Source organism: Opisthorchis viverrini, assembly GCF_000715545.1.
Source record: "Opisthorchis viverrini unplaced genomic scaffold opera_v5_476, whole genome shotgun sequence".
NCBI lineage: Eukaryota > Metazoa > Platyhelminthes > Trematoda > Opisthorchiida > Opisthorchiidae > Opisthorchis > Opisthorchis viverrini.
The window spans coordinates 58,297-83,566 of record NW_008752142.1 but is presented as its reverse complement, the minus strand read 5'-3'; the positions used below and the strand labels follow the sequence as shown (position 1 = coordinate 83,566).

General features: G+C 42.4%; 1 protein-coding gene across 1 annotated transcript in view; it reads right to left on the bottom strand.

The window, feature by feature from the left end:
- The window catches only part of T265_11336 (hypothetical protein), a gene marked incomplete at both ends in the record, with an annotated part of 34,300 nt that extends 22,989 nt beyond the window's left edge, over positions 1-11,311 (bottom strand). Inside the window, 3 exons of the mRNA XM_009177967.1 lie at positions 227-514; positions 4,711-4,819; positions 11,213-11,311. Coding sequence (XP_009176231.1) covers positions 227-514; positions 4,711-4,819; positions 11,213-11,311 — 496 coding nt within the window. The remainder of the gene's footprint in view (positions 1-226; positions 515-4,710; positions 4,820-11,212) is intronic.
- Between the last annotated feature and the right edge of the window lie 13,959 nt (positions 11,312-25,270).

The following is a 25,270-nucleotide window of genomic DNA, read 5'->3' as shown; positions in this document are numbered from 1 at the left end:
AACTGAACTGACCTGAACTGAACGGAACTGAAGAGATGTCCCCTCAAAAACAGCTTCTGATTCTTAACACGAGGTCTTTTGTAAATATCAAGTACATCTTAGAAGAGACAGTCTCTAAGTTGAGGAATAGGTTTAGTCGTCCACTTCACGTGACTTTCTCAAAAATGGATAAAAACAAAGTTTGAGGCATGAGTTCTCTGTGGTACAGCTACTGATTCCAACTCACCTTCAGTGCAACGATCGCCTCTCCATCCATCCAGACAAACAATATGTCCCGTGTTTGGATCACATTCATAGTTACCATGTGTCCCCCGTTGTCCGTGGCAGAACACACCACAGCCTTGTCCATAAAAGTGTCTTTTGCACCGTAGTCGATAGTGGAGTGACATGGGGATGCTTTCACCCAGCGGAGTCCGCATAACAGTATTGAGGTGAACGAAATTACTTCCAAGGTCACTAGGCACTGAGGTAGGGGGTAGCGTCTTGATCAGGTTATTCTCCGTCCACCTGGATTCTGCAAGCACACTTCCTGATGATAGGGAGAAGAAAAATTCCATCATTTTTTAATCTGAACTCTAATCCTTCCATTGTATCAGTTGTAGTTTCGGCTTCAAACTGTCCACCCATACGAACCTCAGAATTTGGGGACTAAACAGCTTGGAGAAACTAACTGTTTAGAAGAGGACCTTTTAAATTGTGAACCACGGGCTCAAGGAAATTTGGTTCCGCTTGTGTTCGAGAAGCGGGACTTTTACATTCCACCTATAAATCATCTTTATATTTTACTCAATTCAAAGCTGTTCAAATGAAAAATCAAAGCAGTTTCAAACTACTGATTAATTTCTAGTAGATACTGCACACATTCGGCACTGAATTGCCGGTTTGTCTGTTAATACGGGAGATGCAACAGGTTGTCCAGTGGCTTGAAAATTCCCTAAAAACCTGTTCAAAGTATTTAACCAACTTTTGAAAAAATTGTCCAACAGACAATAACCAATGAAAAGTAATTGACCATCACCTGTTGTGACTAGTGAAATAGCAAACGTACGTCTACCGGCCAGGAAATTTTTTTCCTCTTTATAGTTTCCAATTATGATGATTTAAGTGGAACACATTCCAGATGTGAGTCCGTAAAGCCGGTATTGGATTTTCTATCATCCAATCAGAGACTCGAAGGCAACTAACAGTCTGTGGAAGCTTCCTTCCGAATAGCTGAAGGTATGTTGTCTAACACACACATTTGGATTTGTTTGACTCGCTTTTTTAGTAATCTACAACGTTCAACGAAGACTGCCCTATGAAGCGAAACATCACGTTAGATAACTCCTTAGTCGCGTCTGTAAAACACTGTAGTATACACTGTAGAAACAAACTAGAGGCCCCTCCATACGTTGCCATCCCGTTTGGTTGCAGAGGGACCAAATACAGCTATTACTTTCCTACTTTTCTGGATTCTGTTGAGTCTTTCCAGGTCGTTGAGAGATTATGCGTCATCGAGCTTTCCTTTCGATAAAAAAACTCCTTGATTACTGACACCGAATACTACTTACTTTTAATTCTTTATGCAACAGTATTGGGTGCCTCTTCTTCGATGGGTTATATGGTGCCTCTTCCATGGTTTTGGTCACCAAGAGATAAAATCTTTGCTGAAGGTTCTCTTCTTCCCAGCTAACAAGTTTTGGATGGAACTCTTCGTAGTTGATTTGTCTGTATCACCCCTTGTGTTGCGCTGCCCTCCCTGTGAGGTTCCTCAAGAAGTAGTGTAAACTATTGCCTAACCAAACCATTTCGTTCTTTTCTATCTTGGGTTACTCCTATCCTTGATGTGGAATGGCAGTGGTAAACCTTCTTTTTAAATTTTCAGCCCATTTCTTTTTGCACTAGATGTTCTGTTCCAGGATGACCTGGAATCGGAGAGAAATAGGCCAATTTAGGGTTTTTTTTGGGGCTACACAATGCTCTACGAGCATTCCACTCCGGAAGGACTTTCAGGCGATGAACCACAGCCCGAAGATGGTAGGAACACGCCTGTTTGCTGTTGCCGAGGTAGAATCTGTTCGGCACGAAGAGAATTCGCACTTCATTTGCTAGTTACGGATACAGACAGAACGGCCACCCGACTATGGAACATTTCACAGCTAGCTTTCTATTTTAATCTTTTGAGTGGGAATGCCGTACAACCCAATGTCAACTAGCACATTTATTTCCTTTCTTTTTTTGTCGAGTGACCTTTCCTCTTGGCTACCGTAAAATATTGGGTGATAAATGTGCGCTCAGAACAAAAAAACGGTGATTCGTTGCCACTTTGTCATCCATGTGACATTCCTTGCTTCCGAATCATAAAAACTACTGTGGTAATTGCGAGTGTGATTTATGTTCAAACGTTTGGACTGGTTTGATGTCCAACGCCGTCGGAGAATCTGGTGAGATTCACTGAGAGATAAGAAATTGGGTCCTTGCGTATTCTATGAAGGGAATTGTCAAATGGAATGTCTTTTAGTGATCCTCAGACATCGCTCACAAGCACAAAAGTTGCTGGCAACCTAATAACCGAGTGGAAACCGGTTGCTTCGTAATGCTGTGCCAAAGATCTTCAAGGCCTTGTACTCAAATACATCCAGATAAACAATATGGGCTACACCAACCGGACTGGTGTGCGTCGGCTGGTTTCGCGTTGTACGTATCCGAACAATATGGCGTCCTACACCCACAGAAATCGGGCTGACAACATTTTAGTGGGCACTCTATCCTTAAGTATTATGGCCGTGGTTTCGCCCATTGTGTAGCGAGAGTGATCGCCCCCGAAAAAGGGACATATTAACTCTTCGGGGGGAATGACTTTTCTCTCTCCCTGATGACCAAGAGGTACCATCTTCATGTGGTTGGCCTACGTCTCAAGCCTGGTAACCGATTTGCAAACGTCCCACCATTGATTGTGAGCTATCAGGGTGCACTTGCGTTTACTTAGATCTCCCGTACTGTGACTGATAAGTGAAGTTATACTTGTATAGTCGTGATGTACTACTCATAAGGTTGCTGAAAATTCATCGACAGCTCACGACCGGTTTTGCCCTTATTGGGGCTCATCGGGTAGGCGCTTTCCTGTCCACCTGTTAGTAGGTTAGTTGTGTTATGGTCCACTTTACTTTTGTTGATTTGTTCATCAAGAAGACTGTGTAATTTTCAAATTATCTTATCACTCAGGAATACTTTCGAATTTTTTGAAGTCTCCTATGAATAAGTATTATGGATTGTGAACGATATTCGCTGATGCAGTATACGACTTGTAATTTTGCTGCAAACTCTTTGAAGACCCAGGTGAGTGTCTGGTACGCACTAGCCAAATTTACATACGAGTGTAGTTCACGCATATTCACAGACTTCAGAATATCCAGGCAGTCTGGTTTAATTCTTCAATACACACCGATATTTTTCTACAGATCGGTGACCTAATGTGACGAGATGAATCCGGCTTTCCGTCACATCAGTCAAACGGCTCATAAAAGTGCACATTTTTCACACCAAGAATGACCGGACAAGGCGAGCATGAATCATTTCTCTGAGACGGCAAGAGATGACCCCTCCCATGTTGGTAAGGACGCAGTTGTTGGCGTGTTTACATGATAGCAACGGGTGATTTCACCGTGAGCTGTAAATCCTGTCACTCGAACACCAAATTAGCCTTATGGGTGAATGATTACTGCTTACTTATGTGGCACACATTACCGAAAAACCAACCCCTGAAATGGATGTCACGAAAGAAAGACAGACGAAACGCTAGTTCCAATTTAATTCTTGAAGCCAATGAAAACAGTGAAAGTTTTATATTCCAATGCATACAGTGACATTGTATGCAGATAATTCTAAATCTATAGATTTTTGAAAATATCTCCTTGGGAACCTCAGATTGTTGCAACAAAGTTCGTCTTGTGTGAATATCGGTTGCGGGATACCGAATTTTTCCGGTGAATACTTTTGTGTTTATGCTGACTTCGGTTGAGTATCGAATGAAATGAGCAGTTTTGTCATCACTCATAACAGAAACCATTCATAGTGGCCACGTGGTCATGAAAGGATAGTTAAGAAACTGGTCATAAAGGAAACTACTCACAAGGTTGCTGAAAACTCTTCAAAAGCCCACGACCGGTTTCGCTCTTCTTCGGGCTCATCGGGTAGGCGCAGTCCCCGAGTTTCCGTCAACCTTATGTTCTACTTGAACCCGAATTGGAGAAATACACTCATTTGCAAATCAATTTGGTTTTCACGACAGGCTCAACTGAATCTCTCGTCTATGATGTTCTGCAACTGAATAGGCTGCACACAGGCCGCCTCATGATTCAGTTGGCACGATATTCGAGATATCGCAGTATATTTTCATAAAGGAAACTACTCACAAGGTTGCTGGACCCAATTGGGACTTTTTGAGAGAAACACACTCATGTGCAAATCATTCATTTGCAATACACTACTTAGGAACAACAGTATGCAGGCAACCTAGTCACTGGCTATCGCTGGCACAAGCTTGTTAGTCGTAGCTGTCAATTCTTATGAATTCGGTGAAAGCGCCGCGCCGGGAGCAACCTTTTCTGTCCTTCTTAAGGTTCGGACGACAGCTCCGGTCTTTGAACGTTCGTCAGACTTACAGGGACGACGTCAGGTATTGCAAGCGAACTTGATGGCAGAAGGAGACTCAAGTAAAATTTAACTAACCTTTTTGTCCACGATATTCTTCCGCTAAGTGTGCCTCAAAGAATTTGGCGGATTCGGTTGAGTCCGCGTTAGCGGACGAATTGTCTCTACACTTAGGGGTGGCTCCGACCTGATAAAGCACAACTACGTGAAATTTCAAATGAAATTTCAAATGATCGTCTTTGTTGGCTATTCCATATCCTGCTAATGTGTGAGTCCCAGTTATTCCGTCCCGTCTTAAATTTGCTCAAAGTCATGTCCTTGCAGATTCAGTATCAAACAGGATTAAACCACCTGCGTTTATAACCCAAGCACTCTTGGCTCCGTACTTTCGGAATCAAAGTTCTAGATGGGCTCATGTGTAATGTAATCATGGCCAGATCCGATCCTGAACTGATTCTACGAATCTTGGATACCCTTTCTATCCGTCAATTTGGCCGTTCCACTTTCTGGGTCCTTAGCCAGTTGCGTGTATGCTGCGATATCTCGAATATCGTGTCAACTGAATCATGAGGCGGCCTGTGTGCAGCCTATTCAGTTGTAGAACATCATAGACGAGAGATTCAGTTGAGCCTCTCGTGAAAATCAAATTGATTTGCAATTGATTTGCAATTTCTCGAAAACAGTCCAATTTGGGTTCAAGTAGAACATAAGGTTGACGGAAACTCGGGGACTGCGCCTACCTAATGAGCCTGAAGAAGAGCGAAACCGGGCGTGGACTGTCGAAGAGTTTTCAACAACCTTGTGAGTAGTTTCCTTTGTGTGTTTCGTATGTGTTTAACACCACACTGTAAAGGTTTCTGAGGGACTCAACGGGTGCTTGTACCAGTCTGTCGACTCACAAACTTTGGAATACCTCAGCTGCCATGCAAGGCCAGCATTCTGACAAGCCAGAGAAGATAAAAAAGCAAGCAACCTTTGGAACGGTTACGCAAATGACACGCACAGTCATGGCACACAAAGCAATCCCATGTGCCTTCTGAACGGCGAAGTTCTCCCTCTCACTTGCAGCTATGAGGGATTTCAATTGTGGCGAATTGGCTGAAACCTTCGTAGCAGAGCAATTCTTCTTTTGATGGACAGATTAGAGCTGCTTTACAGCATCAACTCAGTGTTTTTCAGTTTAACACAACGCACTCAATCGTTAACACTTGAGTTCTTGGAAGCTTTATTGATTTGTGCAGCAAACTACCACTTTTCAGTCTAGAAGTGAGTGACTGAGTGAACTTCACTCAGAAAAAAGAATTCCCTGTAGTATTATTCATCAGTCTTTAGCTGTGTCGCAACTGGTGCGCTGTGCCAAACAGCTCAAGTGTGAGTTTGTGTATGCCCTGTGCGTAAATCCGATGATAAAATCAAACAAAATGTATTGTACTATTGAAAGAAGAGGTTACCATCAAAGCCGGTCAACTTTTAGATGAACTGGTCTACCTGTTGTGAAGTTGTGTCGAAACTCACTTTAGTTTACGTGATCTCTTATCCAAAGCCAAGTACAAGGAGACGAAGCAACCTCTGTGTTAAAAATTTCATGTTCCAGAAAAGTAATTTACCACAACCTTGGGGACGGCGCCGTTTAACGAACTTTGTTAAAGTTTCCCCCAAGAAATTAAATATATAATAGGATGCCACATGCCGTTGCTTTTTCACTAGTTGAAGACAGAATACTTGTTTGATGATCTGTGTGAGCTAATCTTGCTGACGGAACTAGTAACAACGTTACGAAATCGGCGAGGGTGTTAGTTTCCGAAACAGTAGCGCGCTACGGTATCGTCGGAACGTTCGATTTCCACCGACCGTCTGCAATCTGCTTAGAGTCGATTGTCAAACTTGGCACAACGATAGCAAACGCTACTGAGACATCATAAAAGAGAGATTCAGTTGGGTCCCAGATGAGTCACCCGTCAAATCCAGTTTGGTATGGATCTAGGTTCCCACTCCTAGGGCGCATCAAAATTACGACTACATTGTATCTACTAAAAATTATCAAGTAGCGTAAATGTCAAGCATAAATGTCACAGCGAGGAGGCGCTCGAAAAGTACACTAGCAAAAAATATGCTGTGGTGTAACTCACTTGATTTATTTTTATATTCTTTTACAATCCGTAAGATTCCATCGAATTCCATCTGAAAACAGATGTGAAAGTGTCCGTGTGAAAAAAAACAACGATAGCAGCTGAATATGTGTGGGAGATACTGGAGCGTCATTGTCTAACAATACTACTATGTGCACGATGACAGCTGTCTGTAAATTTCGAAAACTGTAATTTTTCATCTGCATGTAAATTTCGAAAAATAGATTATTGGTTATTAAAATGTCCCCCGTAGGGCACCTTGCAAGATCTGGATTCTCCTTTCTGCAACATTCAGAATGACATAAGAAAAGGTGTATTTTACCAACATCTTTCTGGACGGGTGCATGAATCTCATCTAAAGTTATTAGAGAAATTTAGATCGCACTGGAATGTCTCAGCTTATACGCTTATATGCTTTTCAGCATAGATTGGCTTCACTTACAGGACGAAATCCCACAAAAATCCCAAATCTCCTCAAACTACCAACAGTTGATAAGTGAATTATGAACCTATTCATTTTCAATTTCTTTTTTGTCGTGTATCTTCTTTCCGAGAAAATTTAAATTTGTCTGTGAAGAGGTGTGGTTTAGGATGACCGTTCACTTCAATCTTAACTCTGGTTACAAATAAGTTAACCGAACTCGCTTATTCGTCATTTATACTCATTTACGGGTTCAGGTAGAGCTCAGGTGGAACAGTTATTTTAGCCCCGGGAGCAGTTTGTATTTAGGTTCAATCTGTAGAATTGTCACTTCATGGAATATTTTTCTTTAAATGAATAAACATGACCGCTAATATGATAGTTTTTACTTCACTGGTGTGTGGGACATTCCAAGTGTGAACAAGAACACAATAATGCAATTTGTAGGTCTTCAGGTCTCATCGTCAGGCCAGTAAACTTGGGGTGAATAATGAAGTAAGCAACCCACAACGCATCTAGTTGGTGACGTGAGACAGTTTAGAGTACTGTTGAGCTACTTGGTTGGTCGATTCTTCTCACGTGACCAAGGCAAACTCAGCACTAGTACAAGGTTTTTCGACAGCACAATAACGGCTTTCATGAACATACTGCGAATGCTTCATTTTAGATCAGATTTTCTATCGGCGTAGGTCTAGAAGATTCGCACATGTTCCTTCTATGAAATGCCTAAGATTTAGTAACAGTTTGTTCAGAGTGCACATCTCGTGGCAACCTAAAAGAGCACAGTTTCAGGATATATAATCGCGAGATATTCGTTCCTCAGGCTTATTAAGAGGCTGTAAAGCAGGGGAGCTGTTGGACTATATCGTCCGATGCGTTCCAGAAAGCCTATTTTTGTATAACCTTCGGGGTTTCCAGGTGGAGTGTCCCGAACATAACATTTTCGTTGAACGAATTTGATAACACACAGCATTAAATAAATAAATTGTTCAGCTTTAGTACCCTTTTGGTGCCTAACTGCCATGCCACACGGAGGCACGAGGACTGGGATACTACAAGGTCGCCCAAGCCTAGACAGGGGAAGTCGAAGGGGTGGGGTCGGGTGCAAACCACGGACCTTCCGGTCAGTAAATTCGCGCTCCAGTAAACGAATGCAAACGCCAGGAAAATAGTGTGCAATACTAGATTCCCCAAGTCTATCCCGGTGTGGAAGGACCCCTGGTTTATGGAGATTCATTCGCTTGTATATAAGTCCCAAATCACTGTCTTCGGTTACATCTTTTTAAAGACACATCCCGGATCGAAATGAAACTTTCCAATTGATTTCTTCCACCTCATCAAGGCATACGATATGGGAAGAATTTTCGGTGGAGCAGGCGAGGTAGCTTCGCCTGAAAAAAACGGGTAGTCTGCGCTCAGTCCCAACCAGATTAGCACGTTTCGTTTATCTACTGTTTTTGGATGAATTATATTACTACACTAATTTCTCCTTGCTTGACTAGCGAAATTTGGTGCAATTTCCATTCAATTCAACGGTGATCATTCCGCCCAAGCCAGAATGATAATTTATGCAGGCTGACGTTTTCCCGGGTGGGAAATTTTACCGGTAGAGTAGAGTTATGTTGCAGAACAAACTGGATTGCATACGGCGTCCTGGATGAGGGATTCTCATTATAATCGCTCAGCTGTATCATCGTTCCAGTTCCTGTCTATCTATTCTACTACTTGAAAGAATCACTGAGGCTTGGATACTTCCATGTTCCCCATTCTAGCTGTCGCGATGCCGGGTTTGGTTGGGAACCACTGACCGTACGGTCAGTAACTTCGCCCTCTAACCACTGAGCCATCTCTGAGCCATCTCATACTACCTTAGGGACCCACATCAGTGAATAAAGCGTTCAGTTTTGTTTTCCAGCATAGTATCCAAATCAGTGATCCAAACACTCGGTTCTACTCTTCCAAACACGTGAGGAGTTGGCCGTTAACCACTGACTTTTACAAACAGTTCCTCGGGGTACATTTAGCACTCTTACAAAGACAAACTAAGCAGAAAGCGCAGAGGAAGTCATCAATAGACTAAATATCAACCAAAGACGCAGCATAAGGTGCAATTTGCCGGACATCCGGTTACCGACTAACCAAAAAGGCCAAATTAAGACTAGTTTTGTCGGTAAAAGCCAGCTAAATTTACAACCCGCGGTTCATTTACGCAATAAATATCACTCTGGTCTATATGTTTAGCGGAACGTGCAAAAAATCCAATTCAGCGGAAAGAATTCACCACGCGAATCCGCGGCTTGTAAGCAAATGTCCTTAGTGCGAATAACCTCGATGTTCTTCGCTTTTGTGGAGATTTTGAAGATAAACACACGTATAATTTCGCCAGTAACTTTGGATGAATATCGTTCACATCCAGCTGTGAGGGATTTTCCCGTTTATTTTCTTCGAATTCCAAATAATCGATTTTGAAGTTGTCCAGCGTGGCGGACCATTGGATTCCCGTTGAAGTTTTACAAGAAAGATCACACGGTCTCCTAAGTACAGTAATTTCCAATGCCAATTGTGTGACTTTTGGGCACAAAACTGGTCAATCAGCATTACACGATCTGATGAACTAACGCAGAGATTCATGCACTTGGAACCGACAGTGATCCAACATTTAGGATCACTGTAAACTGCAGAAATCTCGTACGTACCCGTTCCCCAAAAATGACATTACTCTGCGCATATCCACATGAGAGCAGCCAAGCACTTGCCTGTCAAACGACAGATAACAGAACATAATCAGTCACTGGTGAAATCAGCTTACCAGCCAAGAGGATCCCTCTACCGGCACGGAAAGTTTGACACTGTCTGGGGAATCAATAGTGATCGGTTGACTGCTTCGTCCTAGAATGCAGTCCGACGGTGGCCGGGAAAAGTTGCTCGATTGTCGCGTTGCGGTAAGGCACAACTAAAAGCGAGAAAAACAATCGCAAAAACGGTAACTTTGGGTTTGAAAATGCAGGTAATCAAAGGAAACGAACCTTGTTTACTACGTCCTTTTAAGTGGCACTACAAGGCATTGTTTCGATCTTGCTCACTTTGAATTTTTTATCGTGTAAGAATTTAGAACTTGACATTCGAAGACGAGAACTCATCGCGAACTCCAAAAATGACCCAGTTTATTCATTCCAAGTTTTTTTTCAGTGTCACTTTTCTGGTATCTGCGGAAAGACTGTCCGTGATTTTTCTCAAAAGAAGACCAAATATGACCTTGATCCATCAGTTAGCACTGCACTTTTCCCGCAATTTTTCATAGTAGTCTAACAAGTACAAACTGGATACCTTATAAATTAGTATAGCTGAACTACGATATGAATCAATACGTAGAGCGAAACTATTCAATATCGGCTTGTTACCAGTCGAACTACAAGCGCAGTACAACTGAACAAAGTATCTTAAATGTCGGCCTTTCGGAAAAAAAAACAAAAGCCAGTTTTGAATGCGCAAGTTCAACCATAGTTTGATTCATTTTAGAAGTAGCGAGGAGAACCTGTGGCGATTTTTTTCGGTGGGTAACCACACGATATGTACCAATCAGGTTGGGTCAGCGAGAAACTCTCGTTCGTGATTTTTTTTTCCTAATTGGTCCAACATTTTGCGTGGTTTGTGGGACGTTAAAGGCAAGTAATCAAGCTTGTTTATCCATATTTATCCATTTTACTCAAAATGTTGCCAGCACTGGGTTTCGAAATGCATAGATTGCTAACAGGAATGGCTGCACAATGACAAATGGATGAAAAGATCGGAATAGATTCGCTAATTTTCGTCTTTTTTTATCATGATAGTCAAGTCCTCTGTTTCACTCACATAAGTCCATGTCGACCAGTGGACTCCGTAAGTAGTTGCACACCAAAGCGAATATCTTGCATGTTCACATGACTCTCGCTTGAACATTTGTCCTCTTGTCCGAGTGCAATTCATTCTGGAAAGTTTACACCCAGGAGAGGAAGCACTGGACTCGTGTTTTGTCCTCACTAGAGCATACCTGCAACGCGTATCCTTTGCCTTGCCGGCGTTTGAAATCTGCAGACCTGACGTTCAAGGCCAGCGTATCACAGCAACTCCACCGGAGTACGCTGGACATATCTGAATTTTTAATTTGTGAACAGACGAACGTGTTCAACGATGTGATTGGTTTGCCCGACACCTCCAACGGCGATCCAATGAGGCCAAAGTGGTATCTTCCTTAAAACGTACTTGTATGTTGGACTTTGGTGAGCATAACTAACTGTCTCTGGGACTAATACTGTTTCCGTTTTCCGTACTGAGTAATCCTCAGCATGTATCAATAGGTCAGTGAATTCTGCGCTTCTAGCTCTGAAAGAATAAGGTTTACAGAGATTTTTTCAACCTGGAGACGACAGCAAGGAGGTTTCATTGCGTAGTGAGGGATTGTTCATGTCTAGCGTTCCTGTACGTCTGCTGACTCATCAGTGATTAGTAATCGAGCAAAGTCCGGCACACATAAGTGAGCGCACAATAGTACTGTTTCCCTCAAGTCACGTGTTTCCGCGCTCAAGCCGTCTCACAGAAAACGGACCTCATGGTAGTCTACCTTCGACCGGATGGAAAATCAAGCTACCTGTGTAACGGTGATACTACTGATGGGGAAAGCATGCGAGTAGTATGTTTTCTTGTAAATTCGCTTGAAAAGGGATATCTATTGCGGATTTGTGGAGTCACTTTGTGGCATTTGCTCGGACTTGAGCAACACTGAATGAATATCTAGGAAAGTTCAGGAAGACGCGTTCAAGAGAAGATGGATGTTCAGTTTTTGTAATTATGATGCATATGAGATTTTTGCTTTCCTGTCCAATAGTCTGTAACTGGTCAGTTGGCATTTTCTATTAAGTAACTCCGCAGCGAAGGCCTTCATTTACCATGGGAAAAAGGGAATTCAGGTTGAAATTTGGACTGAATATTCAGCAGGGCAACTTTTTCAACTTTGAGTGTCTGAGGCATCCGGACATGAATTTCAAGGAGCAGCAATTACGCTTACTGATAAGTAGTGCTTTGTTGTCATTTTAAAAACCTCATACAGGCCTCGACGGAACACATCAGTCATATAGGTTGCTGAAAACTTTTAGAAAACTCATGACCGGCTCCTTGTTCGTTGAGACTCAAAAAGTAGTAGGAACACTCCTGTTTTCTGTTCTGGTTGAGCATTAAATTGTACGCAAATGATGCCCACTGTGCTTTGCCTAATCTGTCAGCATTCCATCGACTGGATGATATTTGAAAGGAAACGGGACGGTAAAAGGCATCGGAACTAACGCACATCTCGTTTGGGAGAAAGGCTTGAACGATAAAAGTTAACGTTAGATGGGACACAGCAAGAATGGTTGTGACTTTTTGTTGATAGCCAAAACTAATTGTAAAAACATAGATTTATTCGAAAAGCTGACCGATGGCCTAATCCTCTCCGAATTCGACGTATGCATCATCAAACGCATCATTATCTAACAGTGAAAACACCCACAAATTCCACTCCACTCCAACATTTGATATCAAACATCCAAAACGATCACACTGATGTTTTCAGATAAAATCTTCAATAGACTCGGATGGGGACTTCCTTCGATGGAAGACAAATGTTAAACACTTTTGAATATCAGAAGTCTTAAAAAAGCAAAAGTTTCTAGTAGACCCTGAGAACAAATATTTAGATGTGAACAGTTGACCCCTGAATTTAATTGTTTGAGTTTTTTTCACATCCTGTGATGTCAGGTAAAGTTGTCATTGTGACAACCCTCGAATTCTCGGAAAATTTTCGCTACCGCTTTATTGGGCGTTTGAATTTTCTCTCCCTTGGTCTCTCGCAAGCCAGAAATTCCTAGTTGTAGCTGTCCAAGGTACAACGGTCGCAAATTCTGATAGTTACTGTTTTCACGGAGGATTACACACAAAGCTCGCCTGATTTAGGGAACAGTGCGAGCGAACGACTCGACTGCTCGTCCTCTTGTGGTTAGAACTCGACTGCTCGTCATCTTGTGGTTAGATTCTGTCAAATACATCAGACAAGTGGCAGTAAAGCACCTTGTTTATTAGTCGAAAAACTGAACCAGTATATTTGTGAGTGCGTTCGGACACACCGTGTTCTTCCTCAGTTGAACTGGTGTCACCGCTTTGAGAGAATATATACCGAGAGAACTGCAATCGGTCACTAACGTTCCTCAGGAATGTAAGCATTTGCGGTATTTATAGAAGCTGCATCCGCCTAACTCTCTTTTGAACAGATCTGCTATGTTTTGGTGAGGTTATTCTGTTGAGTCAACATACCATAGTAAGGACTTGTGCTTCGTTCTCACCTCATCCCATCAGCGACGCAGGGGGGAGATGGCTCAGTGGTTAGAACTTGAATTTACTAACCAGAAGGTCGGGGGTTCAGACCCTACCTTTGCATCTCGACTGCTCCTGTCTAGGCTTGAGCAACCTCGCAGTGTCTCATCCCTCCTGCTTCCTTCGGGTGACATGGTAGCTGGGTATAGAGTATCTTACACATTTTATCATTAGTGATGTGTATCATTGGCTGTGTCATGTTCTAAGCTCCGGACCGGCAAATATACTAATATCGCAGCATGAGTCTTGTACTCACCCATTTTTCGGCGGACTGGTTAGAATAGCCGTGAAGGAACACAGGAATGACTTTTCGAACAACAGCAACGAGAATGCGAGTATGCCCAAGCAAATGTAATCAAATGTAATCGATGTTATGTAAGTTCTTTCGCCATCAGCTGTATGTCGCGGTACCTGGTCACGTGATTGACCAGTTGGATTGATGGAGTCAACACCTGTCCGGATGCCCTGAAGCTTCGGTGTTACAAACGTTGTACCTACCAGTTGTCTTGTTTTTTTTGAGTTTTGCTTGCGTGACTGAACCAGAGAAACGAAGCAACTAACATTATTTATTCTTTAGTTATACCTTCTGAGCATATTTTTGAAATTGTAAGCTTAATGGTGGCAGCGTGTTTGTTTGCAGTTGAACGCGACGAAATCTATGGAATTAGTAGCTTTGACCAAAACTACGTATTTATAAAAGCCTTCTAAAAACCTTTTTGGGTTCATATCCAGTTTAACTGCTTTGCGACTTGAGAGATGGCTGCGGTTCGCGAGTTACTGCATTTTGTAAGTAAGTAATGGTAGACTTGGTGTTGGCGGGAGACTGACCCGAGTATCTCACCCCGTCGCCAGTCGTTGTGACTTGGTGAGCGATCGTGCAACTCTGTATCGGTCCCTTGGCTTCCTGCCCCGCCCACTATGGTATGTCAAAAGGCACAGTAGCTCTACACTGCCCTTTATGGAGACAAAGAAAAATTACTTCAACTGGATTTATAGGGTAGTCACAGAGTGTTCCACAAGGTCGTGCCAGAATGTCCGAGAGGAGGCGAGAACCGTCGAGTCAAGGTGCTTGACTCGGATTGGCTTGCATTCTGACCAATCAGGGCACGTCTTCGATTGGCCCGTGTCCTGCACGTGACAATATCCGTCCAAATGATATGATGTTCGGTTATTAGGGACGGCTGGCCTCCGAACAATACCAAACATCAAATAACATTGTTCCACAGAGACTCTCCGAAGTTATCGTTAAAAAGACATTCAGGATGTTGAAATCTTCAAAATAAACCGACCCTATTCAACCATAAGTGCTAAGCTAGCCGTTTTAGAGTTGCCACTCGAATTGTTACACTTTTAGGTGCCCGTAATCATCTTTGAAATCAAGTAACTAGTTTACTCCTGCCTCTGAAATAAACTTTTGTCCTCTGTGCTTAGGGCTGGAGAAGCCGGCGAGAGATTTCCTGCTCCAACTTTTGTCCGCACTCCGAAAAATATGGTTGAATGGTCCACGGCAGACTGTTTGTTTGTAGCGTGATTCAAAACGATCCCATCTGGGATTCCCACGAATATGGTCCTCATTGGTAGACTGTCTATCTGGAGCCAATGTTCTCCGTTATTTGGTTGCCGGACGTTTAGTGTGCGTATTGGCAGTTACCCTTGAGGATACTCTGTGTCCACCTCTGTGCCTACTACTACTGTTTCTGACAGGTGGAGATATAATGCCCGACAATATCGGCAAGAAATCGGTCTTCGAAAAAGAACTTGGCTGGAGCGGTCTAGGATGGAGTTTAGCACAGTAATCCTATTCCTTTATTGCTGGTGCAAAAATTTGTCAAAATCAAATTCTACTCAAAGGAACTATCTATTAGCCACACGACCGCTGTTGACTGGAAAAATCTTCGCGATGTTTGCGCCTGAAGGCTTTTGTAGACTCCAACGGTTGATCATACACAAACCATCGAATCTGTTTGGCACATCCACAAGATGCAGAATGAACGCCAATGTGACACGCACCGACCTACCGACGTACCCTTCCTTTGGAGGGAAAGGTACTGAAAAACGGACTTTTTCATGCAAATTAATATTACATGTCCCAATTTCGCCCTCTTCAATAAAAACTAAAAGTACAAATTTCATATCCTCTTTTTTCTAATCTTTTTTGGGTGGCGGGGCTAATATTTGGCGGGGTGTATCTCCTTTAGTGGCGAAGGAACCGCGTCTTCAGAAGCACACTCAGTTGTTTCATACACGCTGAGCAGATTAGCGTCCTAATGCCGGTTCAGACAGCCCTGGGGATTATTTGGTTAGCATGTACATGTGTTATCTTGAATAGCACCATTCTAGATTTACTCCGGAGGGGCGTTCATTCCTGTGAGTCTTTGAAGGACTTCTGAAGTGGATGAAGCAGTATACATCAGCATAAAACATCCCCTTAGAGACCATCGGCAGCTGAGATGTTTTTTTCTTTGTAATTTATCCTGAGTTCCCAATGTGAAAAGTGACGGAATCAAGTCACCTGACTCGTTACCTCAATCAAACTTGCAAAACTTGTTTGTTTGCACGAGACTTAATCTTTTTGCTTTGTTTGGTTAGGACTTTGTTTTTTCAAAGATACTGAAGATTTGCTGTACTTAGTTTACTACTGGGCTGACATTTATGTAGAACGACCGGAGTGGCAAATTTGGGACAAAGTTCACCACAAAAAGTTCGGTGACGAGACGTCAGATAAGGATAGAACAATGATCGTTCGCGAATACGGGCTTGCAAAATGCAGTCGTTCCTCATACCTACCAATATCGGCAGAAAGCTAAAAACCCAATTAAAGTTTTGCTAATAGCCAGTTAAGATGACTAATTGGGAAACCAGCGAGCCAAAAGTGAAACAGTGCCACAAGTATTTAAACTACTAGCCGAGAGGTCACAGATTCGAAGCGTCCAGGGTTTTCGTGAGAATGCAGATGAATGATAATCCTCAACAAAGATGAAACAGCTGTGCAGCACAGCGTAGATTGGCTTCGCTGATGGGATGAATTCTGCTCACGTTAACACGAAGCTCACAGGAAGGGTAATTTCACTTCTTTGTGAAAAGTTGTCACTCGAGAACCCAGTCAATACGTGATCACGTGATGTGGTTTCCTTTCCATTAAGATGATTGGAGCTATGTCCTGTTCACACTGTTGAAGGGGCACTCGTTCAACCAAGATTTTCATGAGATGCTCAGTGCTGATGACCCCAAAAAAGAACTAATTGGGAAACCAGCGAGCCAAAAGTGAAACAGTGCCACAAGTATTTAAACTACTAGCCGAGAGGTCACAGATTCGAAGCGTCCAGGGTTTTCGTGAGAATGCAGATGAATGATAATCCTCAACAAAGATGAAACAGCTGTGTAGCACAGCGTAGATTGGCTTCGCTGATGGGATGAATTCTGCTCACGTTAACACGAAGCTCACAGGAAGGGTAATTTCACTTCTTTGTGAAAAGTTGTCACTCGAGAACCCAGTCAATACGTGATCACGTGATGTGGTTTCCATTACTGAACGATGATTGGAGCTATGTCCTGTTCACACTGTTGAAGGGGCACTCGTTCAACCAAGATTTTCATGAGATGCTCAGTGCTGATGACCCCAAAAAAGATGAAGCGGCGCACGATATTCCACTGTTTTTCAGCAAAATTTGACTTTATTCAGTAAACTTAACCTCGCTGTAAGAATTTTCAATTCTCTTCACACCACAAACAATACTTTAAACCTAATGCATCTGCAACATTTCACAGAAGTTTTTTTCCATTTTAGGATATGTAAATGAAAGAAAGCTATAAATCCGTCAATATAAGATATGCGGTCTGGTCAGTCAAGACGAACCATGGCTATAAAACACACATGATTTATCTAGAAATCCCTAAATAATCACGAGAACTTCAGCAAGATCAGATTATTGTATTCATGTGTTCCAACGAACCGTTTCCAACTCTTCAGGATCCATGAAAACATCTATCCTTGTGAAGGCCCGACAAACCACTCATGTGTTTGCTGAAAACTCTTCCACAACCCATGACAGGTTCCGCCCTTCTTGGGGCTCATCAGGCAGGCACAATGACCGAGTTTCCGTCAAACTTGCGTTCTACTTGAAGGCGATATAATTAACTATAGATCTAGCCAAACTCATTTGAGACTGTTGTCAAAACCAAATTCGTTTGCCGGTGAGAGTATTGGTCAAGCATCCATCCTTTTTCACCACGATGCTCAGTTGATCTTGACGTTGAAAGTCATTTTCATCAATGAAGTGAACATAAAGCTTATGAAACATTAATGGGAATGCTACCGGTGAAGGGCTGAAGGCCTTCTCTGCGGGGTTATTTATTAAAAAACACCAAGTGGACAAATACAGACTATTGGACAGGGAGACAAAACTCTCATGTGCATCTTGTTCACAAAAACTAAATATCCATCTTCTCCTTGAACGCGTCTTCCTGAACCGTCCTGGATATTTACCGACTGTTGCTCAAACGCAAGCAAATGCGACTCCACAAATTCCGTAATAGATCTCAATTTTCAAGAGAAGAAAAGCGGATTTACATGAAACATACTACTCGCATATCCCATCAGTAGCATCCACTGTTACACCGGTAGACTTCTCGAACGATCATACACAGAAGATGGTGCATACTGGACAATGACGAATGCCTAAAAAAGTCTTCTGGTGAATGTGAATTTTTCGGACATGAAGATCGCTGCAGAGAGTAGTAAAGCTTTACAAACCTGGAATTTGTGAGAATTGTATTGCGTCAACCCCCAGCCACAGGAAGAACAATCGGCATTTATTTTTATAGACGTTGGCCTGTGCCCATTAGTAGCATTCAGTTTTTTTCTGAGTTTTTGTACTGACTACTTTAGCAGTCAAATAGTAGTCACTGTGGGACTGTGGGAGCACATGCTCTATGGTGTTAGTTTTCTGATCACCAGGTTACATCAGCTCCCTAAGATTTCAAAGTTTTACCGGTAACGGGGCGATTGTTGTCTTTGTGTATCAAATCTTGCATGGGAGCACACACAAAACTTCGACAACTTGGATGATGACTTGCTTAGAACACCAAAAGTCTAAGATGCCTAACGCACGAATGGGAAACGGCTTATATCCTCATGACTGCTTACGTTCACAACTGCTCAGGTGAACAACGCATTGAGTATACCTTCGAGTCCACTTGCTCTCAGTTGCATATGGATCGATACTTTAGCTCTCATCCAACCCCCTGCCGCTTAGCACAACCAGTTTATCGCCTGGTGTCCAATGAACTAACATTCAAATGTTTCAATTAAAATTACCCTAGCTTCTTCATACTGCCATACCAAAAACAGAGTGCCAAACAAAAAACGTGCATGAGCAAACTCATTCAAAATCTATTTTAACCACTTCTTTTAAAATGCTTAATGAAAATAACAAAACAATTAACCTACCTCTAAGTGAAGCGAACAGTTGGATGAACACAGTCTGCTGCCTTTAGTTGTGGAATCCTCGTGTCCGCCGGAGAGAGAATTCATCGGACAACATTCTGCAAACAGTACTCTGGTTTCATTGAAGTTGTACTCCACGAAGGCCTCGATTAGACCGTCTGCCTGTGTGAAATTAAAAGTGAGACTATAAAGAGATTATGGCTAACGTATTATTTTAATAAAAAAACACTGGCGGGAATTAAGTTAGCGAACGGAAAGCGTCGTTTTTACCCGAGCCTGTGAGGTAGCAGACAAAATGGATTGGAACACGGCAAAGTTGCCTGAAGACAACCTGCCACCCGGTGCTCTGAAGGAGGCCCTGAGTTCAAGACCAGTCCGAATTGAAAAAATTTAGGCCGCCGAGCTGGCTGCCATTTGATTGTTTATTTCTTGAAGAACTTGGATCATTATGTCAGATTTCTTAGTTTGCCTAAAAGCGGTGCCATAAAGCAATAGGGGTCATCACACTCGATGTGATGTCATTTAGGCGTTAAATCAAGTCGCCCCTGACAAACATGTCGCCATGAAACGTTTAAGAGGTGAGGCTTTGAGGAGCATTACCACAGCCAAAAATGATAGGCTTTCGCCAGCTAGATTATTCAAATATCGTTAAGCATTTTACATTCGGCGTTCATGAGTTGCCGGATGCATCATCTGTCAAGAATCACACTACCCTGTTCTCTGCATCCCAGAGTTTTTGTTCAATAAGCTAAGAGATCATAATAAAATCTGGCGGAACATTTTTATAAATGACTTGACTCCTAAGCGAATGTACGAGAGGACCATTGGCTTCTTGATTAAAACGTTTTCCAACTTAGTACACTAGAAACTTGTCCCTACGTACAATATATGAAATGTTTGAAGTTATCCATAGAAAGATAAAAAAGCGGGCATTATCTCTGATTTAAGCGTACTGGTTTGAAAATGCCGGGTACTTCAAACCGTTTGCAAAGGAGCGAGATATTGACGCATCAAATGCGGTGATTGGTTGCTGATCTGGTTGGAGATGTAATCGAGCAAGATTTCTTGCAAGCCCTAGTCACCATGAGAAATAAGACATAATCAGTGCACACTGATAACAAACTGCTCACCTGATTTGGTTGCGAAACTTTGACAAACTAGTTACTGATCTCGCCGGACAGATTAACTGTCACATGTCACAGTACGGAATTTTTTTTGAAAAAAAGCGACACATGAGATTGTAGTGAAATTCGGAAGAGAAATTTGACGGGGGTTTTCAAGTCATACGTATGCCACACTATTTGAATTAAAAGCCGTGTCTGATTGGTCAACTCCACTGGCGAGTGTATGGTTCGCGGAAGCTTTGCCCAAACGCGGTGGTTCATGGTCCTCGGATGGGTAGCGGTGAGACCGACGAGCGCACAGTTTGTAAACCCAGAATCTTCACGCCGTTCATAAGACGGAAAACTTTACGACAGATAGTTGATGTACAAATAGCCAACAAATCAGCTGCCTGAACACGAATCCAAAGAAAAAACAAATCTAGGGCTTCATGACGGTTGAAGGGCCACTCTGATACTATTGATTGTTGGCCTCAGCTAGATAATGACCGATGATGCTCGCGCAGTTATTTCGCGTGTCAGACCAGGCTCTAACGCGGACCTACCTTGAACTGTGATCAAAAGGTTTTTATTTCGCAAATTTGCTATTTTGCATTGCTGTCTACTAGTATAAGGGGGGACCTGCGCGTGGTCATTTCTGAACTCGAAAAGCTCTAGCATATGTATCTTGAAGTTCAGTGGCAATATTGAAGTCAAGGAGCTGTTGGATAAGAAGTCTTGGGCAATTTAGATTTAAAAACTTCAGGTAAATAAGTTCTAAGACCGAATGAAGACCATTCTTTGGTACTGATCAGGTTCCGAATTAAAGACCAGGATTTGGCGACCTGACCATTCGCTTTCAAGGATGTTGAGATGCTCATTTTAACGACCAGTAACGAACACAGGAAAATGAAAGGAGAACCACAGTTTCAATAACTTTGTAGCCAGTTAGGCATTCTCAGACACCGAACATAGAATCAAGGCTACCCGAGCACCCACCAATCAGAGAGCAGCCAACGAACGGACCAATAGGAATGCTCAACCGAACAAGCAATGATCAGTCAAGGTCAACCTGAGCGAATGGACACCATGCCAATCGATGTAAATGCAACGATCAATCAGTTCAAACGTCGAAGCACTGATCATCTCACCCCGACTAGTTAGGAGGAGCTTGCAGCCAAATTTCCAGAGCAAACAAACCAACAATCGGGGTCTAAAAGAGCGCATGGGTAACTCCTATCCTTCCTCCAGTCAAGCGGCGAAAGCAGGAAGTCTTAAAATCTTGCCCAATAAACAGATTGTTATGGTTAAAACAATACTTAAAAGTTGTGTGCATATCGCCATATATGGGTACGGACAACAGAAATGCACAACGCAGCTGGGCTGCCTTATGGTTGGAGTACATTACTACTGTTTGCTTATCATTTTGTGCCACATCTGACAAAACACAGTACATAGGAGGTCAGTCTTGAACAGTTCATTAATTAGCGCGTTATGTCAGTAAAACATACCACGATATCTCGAGTTTCTGGTCAAGTGAAAGATAAAACGGCTTCCATGTGGTACATTCAGGTGAAGAATAGCACAACCGAGAGTTTCAGCTACGTGTTCCGTTAACAGTGTCCCCGTATTTCACCGCTTTCCCTTTGAGGGTTTCCAAAAGAGGCATATGTTGTACGAAAACTTTGAAAAACCTCAATTGAGGTTTTCCATGAACTTCTAGTGCTCCATTTCCTCTACACAAAAGTGAACCACGAAAATGGTTCACTTATTTACTATCGCAACTTCCCCCCGTAGCTGCGTTGGTCATCATTCAGACGCTTTGCGTTAGCCACGTGGCTTTTTGCTTTGTGTTATTGAGTAGCAGACAGATTTTGTGATCAGACATTAGGTTAGTTTGAACGATCCCTCACGCTAAATCTCCTAGGACAAGCGGAGTATGTGCGAGACAACCTGGTTGACATTATAATCGGTGGAACAAGTTACTATAAGTGGAAACTCCTCTGGTTAGGACAGAAAAAACTTTACTACACAGGGGCACCAAATTGCTGAAATCCTCCTAGGCTCGATAAAATGCTGAAATCATCGTTCATAGCAGCAGGGTACTTCAGATTAAATTTAGAAGAGATTTTTTGTCCATATAGCATGGCGCCGTTTCCTCCTACACATGTAAAACGCATCCACTTGATGGTGACTGAGTGAAGTGCATTTGTTCAGTGATATTTTCAAAAATATCGACAACTGTTTCAGCGCATAGAAGCCTCGTATGTTTCCCCTCATTTCGTTGTTCACTGCTTGACTAACAGTGAGTGGCTTAGATATATGAATTGTATCAACATATAGTTAGCAACCACAGAGATCAGTCTTTTGTACTGCATATTTTGTGCCAATAACTTACTGAATTTTGTAGCTGTAGTTCTCAGATAATGCATCCATCGAAAATGATCATCAGACCTCTCAACAGCACTACTTTGATGAAATGATACCACAACTTCCAGAATAGGAATATGAGTCATAAAGAATTATAGAATCGTCTTTCAGCGTCGTCAGGCTTAGAGAGATCAGCTTTTATAACTCGAGTCTTTGTAAATCACTGGGGTATACATTTACTAGTAGGCTACTAGCATTCTGACCGGTGCTTTTCCGTTTCAGGACAGCCAGCTTTGAACCGGTTTTGTGGTCGTCTACACACTTTCCCTGTGCCTAGGCGCTTTACGGTATATCGACAGGATCGAGCTTACGAGCAAACGTAAGCCAGACCAATAGTGGACGGAACCATTCTAAGCTAAGTAACATCAACCACAAACTTGTTTCGACGAAGTACTTCAACCTCCTGTCTATCCAGGGCAACAAGTGACAATATTAGACAGCCCAGTGACTGTATGCATGCATCAGACTTCTATCAATTGGTCAGCAGCACCAGTTTCCTCAGTTCATGGTCTCAGGAAGCTTCCAGTAGAATAGTAAGAGTATCAGGCATACAAGAGAAATGAAACTTCAGTGTGACCCGTGACATACATACATCATGCATACATATCATACATACATCATACATGCCATACATAATAGTGGCCCCGTGATGAGATGAGTCATTTGAAATTTGGTTACGGTGTAACTAAGTATCAAGCGTTCTCTTGAACTGTCCTGGATTTTCTTTGAATGTTGAACAATAATGTGGAAACACTGCAAAGCAGTTTTGATTCCATCAGATGCAAAAGCGAAACTTCAACCCCAGACCAGGTGCTACTCACATGCTTCATCAGTAATATGCATCGCTATGAAGATAACTTGGTGTCGATTTATGCTGAAAATCAAAGAAGCACAGTACAGCGGTCTCATTCGTATTGGGAAAAGTGAGTTGTGCTAGTCACACGAAACCCTAGGAGCCTGATGCGAACCCACTATCTTCCAGGTAGTGGCTGAACACCTAATCGTTCGGGCTCTAACGTCTACTGTGAGCCGCGATGAAATTGCACTTAGGCAGGATATAGCACCACTTGCCATTTAATCACAAGACCCCCGTCACGTGTTCACAAGTTTTGACTGACTCATAAGGCGAGGATCTCTTAGATGGGAGTTTTACTCATCGGGTGAGTTCTATTCTTTTGCTCCTCTCTTCTACTTCAGTCAGATCCTCACTACTGATGGTTCTAACCAAATGTGAAACAGCTGAACGGTGCTTCTCGGCTTTCAGCATAAATTGGCTTTACTTAGAAGACAAAATTTCCATCAACATATATGTTTTAAATTCCGCTACTTCGGCTTCAGAATGATCAGTCCTCTGAGTGTATTTTGAAAAATTCTCACTTCTATTTCTACGTGAACGCGTTTTTGCTCCTAAACAAGTGTATTTGTTTAAATTTCAACAGTGACAGGAACCAGTTCCAGGTGAGCTGAAGTTTCCTGAAGAGAATAAATTAGGATAGGCATCTACCTACTTTAAGCGCTGTTTACCTTGATGCTGTGTGAACCTGCGATGAACGTTTGCAGTACAAGTAGCTATGACTCAGCCAAGTAAAATTCTACCCTTATCTAAAGACATATTATATCGGGAAGCTCTCCTCCAGCTCGAATCCCGCAACTTAAACATACGACAACATTCCTGACAGTGTTGTAACTAATTATCGAAGGTCACATTGATGAAATCCGTTCTAAAAGAAAGATTATCCAACGGCACTAAACTCTTAAAGACACCAGCATCTCATCAAATATTAAAGTATAGTCAAATCGGCAAACAGTTTTCCAGTTTACAATAGTAGGATTAAAATGACCTCAACTCAAATTGTTTATTGAATTCCTAAGACGAATTCGTCCCCGGTCAGGTTGAGTGGGATTTTCCAACCCAAATAGTTTTGTCATCGCCGAACGGAGCGTTGCAACCCATAGAAAGTTTTCAGAGAGAGCGTGCCCCAAAACTTTGTCTAGCCTAATATGGAAACTTGAATCGTTCGACAGCATAAAAGTAGAACGTTGTGTTATGCTGTGGTCTGTGAACTATTCCTACAGTACAAGAAGTACACACAAACGTTACTCTGAATAGGTTTGTAATACCCATTCACGATGAATGATGTCCTCTCAGAATCACACCGAATTTCTTCAATTCGCAAAGCAGCTGGAATCAAGGAGGGACATTTTTTTAGCATTATCATAGAGCGACAGAATATCAAATCAGTTCATCCAGTATATCACTAGTTTCTGGTTTACGCACCCCATTCGCCTTGTGCAATGAGCTGTGCAATGGGCTGTTGAAGAGTTTCCAGCAACCTTGTGAGTAGTTTCCTTTATGAAAATATATCGCGATATCTTGAATATCGTGCCAAATGAAACATGAGGTGGCCTGTGTGTAGAACAACATAAACGAGAAATTTAGTTGAGTCCTTCGTGAAAGCCAAGTTGATTTACAAATGAACGTACTTCTCGAAAAACGTCCAATTTGGGTTCAAGTAGAACATAGGGTTGACAGAAACTCGTGGACTGCGCCAACCTGATGCGTGCCAAGAAGGGCAAAACCAATCGTGGGCTGTCATAGAGTTTTCAGTAACCTTGTGAGTAGTTTCCCTTATGGAATTATGCTGCGATATCTCGAATATCGTATCAACTCAAACATGAGGCGGACTGTGTGCAGCACATTCAGTTGTAGAATATCATGGACGAGAGA